The following is a 4,676-nucleotide window of genomic DNA, read 5'->3' as shown; positions in this document are numbered from 1 at the left end:
TATTATATTATATATATATATATATATATATATATATATATATATATATATATATATATATATATTTAATGTGCTGGTGGTTACATGTTTAATCCTTCTGTGAGATTTCTTTGCCGTGTTTTCCGGGACTTGTGTGTTTCTTTCCATCTCTAAGGTAGGAAACCAGGTGCTTGACTTGCAGTGTTACCTCACTTGTCGATATTGTGTCCAGCCGGTATGTTAGCCCTGGTTCCGGCTTCATGCTTCCTGGATCATGCGGCGAGGTCAAAGGCTTCTGTGGGAGCCTTCTTGATCATCAGGCACCTGGCACGACACTGCAAAAAATTCCTGGATGTCCGGGCTCCAGGATATCCCCTCTTGCTGAGGCATCGAGCGGGAAGTATAGGTGGCATTTGCGAGATCCTTCTTGTGCAATGCTGTCTCAGGCAGTGCTCCCCTCGCCTTAGCGGGTCGTATTTGAGCTTGCCTCTCCCGTTTGGCCCAGTACCTCCGGGTATCTGTGATCAGATGCCTGGAAATTTAAATCCATGCTATGGTAAGTGCACATGCTAAGCTCTGTGCACTTTCTGAAATCCACATTGGGGTAAGTGTGCACGTTGAACACTTTGCACACTTTTTAAAATCCACATAAGTGGTAAGTGTGCACGCTAGACTTTGTGCACTTTCTGAAATCCTGTACGGTAAGGGTTTCGCGTTATAGCTTCGTTCCCTTTCTCTGAGTTGGTTAGACCCCGGTACCTTGGGCTCCACTCAACCGGTGTGTCTCTATTTTTGACACACTTGGAAGTATCGCTCCCCTCACCATTGAGGGTTACTATGAGCATGCTGCTTCCTATCGAGCGCCCGTGTTTGCTCCGTGGGCTGCTCTTGTGGTAATATTAGCAGGACTCCCCTTTACCAAAGGGTTGCCTATGAGCGCACTATTCTTTCTGAGTTCGGAGTTCTCCTCTCACGTGAGAGTTGAGTTCTCTGTTTTTCCCAGAGCACCTGGAACCAGTAGCATCAGGTGAACTAGGCCCCTCCAAATGCGCAGAGGTTTTTGGCTAGCTTGCAGTACGCTTACCCTCTGATTTCTAACGACCATGCTCTGGATCATGGGTCTGTGTTCCCTCAGCTAGGTAACTTACTGCTAGCAGTTCCAGCATTGGAACATGCTGTAGGTCTGAGCCTCCCTCTCATTTTAGAGCTGGGTGTGTTGCTCCCTCAGCTAAGTAAATTATGCTAGCTGTTCCAGCATTGGCACATGCGGTAGGTCGAGCTCCCTTCTCGTGTGAGAGCTGGGTGTTTGCCCCCTCAGCTAGAGATTTACTGCTAGCCAATCCAACTTTTTACCTTAGATCGAGTTGGTGACTCTCAAACATATTGGTTTTGGGATGCACCATTCCATCTATGAGCTGCTCTTTCTAAGTACCACGAGAGCCCCCTTAGAATGGTATCCTAAAATCCATGTTATGGTAAGTGTGCACGTGAAGGCTTTGTGCACTTTCTAAAATCCACCTTGTGGTAAGTTCGCACGGTAGTTCTTTGCGTTCTTTTCTAAAATCCTATATGGTGAGGGCTTTGCGTGGTTGCTTTGTGCCCTTTCTTGAGCTGGTTTAAGCCCCATTCACCTTGGGCACCACTCCACCTAGGTATCCTAGGATACCTACTTTAACAGGGTGTTGCTACTAGGGGTCTGTTGAGACAGTTCCTTTCAGAGCTTATGCAAGAGTAAGCGGTAGCCCCTGTGTGACAGGCCAAGACTTATGATATGATACTAGGCTCTTGGTCGTATCCCCTTAAAGGAATCCATTATGATTCCAAGCCTTGAGCTCTACCCCAGGCCCAGGAGTCTGGCCCTAACAGGTAAGTTTGGGTATGTAGCCTAGGCCTTTGGCCGTAGGGGATAAAGTCACAAACAGCCATCGGACATCCCAGCGGCAACTCACCATGAAAATGGTAAAGTTGGTACTTAGTGCTTGCCATGGTTCTGGCCCGCACTCCCCTCAGCATGGCGGCATGAGTATACCGTTCCCCATAGCGACCCCTAGAGGACGCAGTGTGTGTCTCGTGCCCTACTCAGGGAACCATGGTTTCATAAGTAACCGGAGACGTTTTTGTTGTATATTACATTAAATATATTATTGTAACAGATTTATCAGTTACAATAGATTTAACAGATTTATCAGTTATCATAAATGGATATAGTATTAGACTGTGCCTTCTTCAAAATCTCATGGTTTTGTCAAATCATTTAATGGACTTACTGTTGGGATGATCAAACTCTGGATTTCTGCTCACTGCAAAACAAAAACAAACCAGTGAATTTGGACAATTGATGAAACTTAACTAGTACATATTGTTTTTCCCATTTTACATGCATTTTTTCCCAATTTTTTTTTTTACAGAAACACTGAATGACCAAAAATGCACCAGCCCTAAGTTCAGTTAAAATGACTAATATGCATTCATACATGGTTATCAAGTTTTAATTCAAATTACTAAAGTTCTATCATTAAATAATACTTGATTATCATATTATAATGCTTGACTGACTGGTGTTAAGAGTGTACTTTCAGACATTTAAAAACGGTGCCATTTAACAAACACACATATATATATATATACAGTATATATATCAGTCTGGCGAGTAAACTAAAGAATTTACTAGTCAAAGGCGATTCAATTGCCAAGGTGTCCGTAGAAGATTTATATATATATATGTTCCATGATATTTTGTAAATTTCCTGCTGTAAATATATCAAAACTTAATTTTTGATTAGTATTATGCATTGCTAAGAACTTCATTTGGACAACTTAAAAGGTGGGTTCCCTTTCATGGGAACTTCGAACTGCGTCCTCTAAGGGTCGATATGGGGAACGCCTCGTCGTGACCCGTGTCTGAAGCATTCATTGACAAAACACCAACAACACGTTGGCAGGCGACAGCCATGACATCACTACCGGTGCGACTATAGTATAAATAGGCATAGGGAGAACACATCATCCTCTTCTTCGTCTTCATTGACTGTTTTGTTTGAAGCGTACATTTCTGTGGTAAGAGCGATCTCTATTCATATCATTATGGCAAGCACTAGCAAAGCGTTTAGAGGATGTGTGCATCTGTCTTGTCGTTGTTTAACATCTGATGACACACACGATCTATGCATTATTTGTTTGGGCAAAGAGCATGCACGCGATGTCTCCGAGGGGGCAATCGGCGTGCACCGCGAGCGTTTTTTCAAGGAAAAAGCTCCGCTCTGGTTTGTCTCTCTTTTCAAGGAAAGACGGGCAGCCATCTGCTTCCCGCGATTCAGGACCCGTCACTGCTGAGGCACGGAGGAGAATGAACTCGTGGGGATCGCATGTGGATCTGGCCGATGAGTTTGAAGAGGGGCTTTCCCTCTCGCGATCGTCGGCTGTGTACGAGAGTGAGCCACTGGAGGATGATGTTATTTCATTAACATTGTCTGATCCAGGGGCCAGTGCTCTGCTGGAAAGCAGGAACATGTCTGAGGAGGGCAAAAAGCTGAGGCTGAGCTTTCCCAATCCTCCTGCCCTGCGTATGATGAGCTTTTGAAAGTTATGGATCGCGCCATGGCGAGGCTTTACTTGCCGTGAAGCGGGTGAAGAAAATGACATTGTGAGGTCATCCATTAAAAAAAACAAAAAAAAAACGATGAACGTTATTTTTCTGGCTATAACCCTCCAGCTCAGGTGAGCCTTCCTTTCTTCCTGTTTTCCATACAGAGATTGAGAAGTAATGGAAGAGGCCGTTTTTTCCTCACGCATCCATCGATTCCAGCATACGAGTTATGCCAACATCGAGGCGATGCGCGTAAGCGGTTACGAAAAGATGCCCCTATAGAGAGACGCTGGCCAGCTATCTCTCTTTGGATGAGACGTCCTCTTTTAAGACTCCCTCCTTGACATCTTGCTCTAATGCCAGGGCATACGCAGCAGCAGCAGGTCGGGCTGTCGGTTCATTGCACATGATGGTGATGCCCCAAGCATATCAGGCTGGCCTGCTGAAAGACCTGGATAAAGGCGCGAGGGGCTTTCTCCTAAATGAGGTAGCTGAGTGCGGGCAAAGGCGCGTTCAGCGGCCTTTATGAAGGTCCAGGACTGAGCCCGAACAACCTAAGGGGTCCTGGCCCGTCTCGGTTTGAGGATCAGAGACGGGCACAGAATCCCGATCACCAGGATATCCCCTCTTGCTGAGGCATCGGGCGGGAAGTATAGGTGGCATTTGTGAGAACCTTCTTGTGTAATGCTGTCTCAGGCAGTGCTCCCCTCACTTTAGAGGGTTGTATTTGAGCTTGCCTCTCCCGTTTGGCTCAGTACTTCCGGGTATCTGTGAGCAGATGCTTGGAAAACTCTTAAATCCATACTATGATAAGTGCACACGTTAAGCTTTGCACACTTTTTAAAAATCCACATAAGTGGTAAGTGTGCACATTATGCTTTGCGCACTTCCTAAAATCCACATAGGTGGTAAGTGTGCACATTATGCTTTGCCCACTTTCTAAAATCCACATAAGTGGTAAGTGTGCACGTTATGCTTGCGCTATGGTTACACGTTATGAGCCTCGTTCCCTTTCTCTGAGTCGGTTTAAACCCCGGTACCTTGGGCTCCACTCAACTAGTGTGTATCTGTCGACACACTCTGGAAGCATCGCTCCCCTCACCATTGAGGG

At 45.5% G+C, this 4,676-nt stretch overlaps 1 protein-coding gene across 1 annotated transcript in view; it reads right to left on the bottom strand.

Moving 5' to 3' along the window:
• LOC107566091 (GTPase IMAP family member 8-like) overlaps positions 1 to 4,676 on the bottom strand; it is a gene marked incomplete at its 3' end in the record, with an annotated part of 33,753 nt that overhangs the window by 7,278 nt on the left and 21,799 nt on the right. The window contains exon 5 of the mRNA XM_016251466.1: positions 2,247 to 2,279. Within this exon, the coding sequence (XP_016106952.1) occupies positions 2,247 to 2,279 (33 nt within the window). The remainder of the gene's footprint in view (positions 1 to 2,246; positions 2,280 to 4,676) is intronic.

The sequence above is a fragment of the Sinocyclocheilus grahami genome, unplaced genomic scaffold, assembly GCF_001515645.1.
Source record: "Sinocyclocheilus grahami isolate Dianchi unplaced genomic scaffold, SAMN03320097.WGS_v1.1 scaffold1046.1, whole genome shotgun sequence".
Classification (NCBI taxonomy): Eukaryota; Metazoa; Chordata; class Actinopteri; order Cypriniformes; family Cyprinidae; genus Sinocyclocheilus; species Sinocyclocheilus grahami.
Note: the sequence above shows the minus strand (reverse complement) of the source record. Positions and strands in the feature narration are given on the sequence as shown.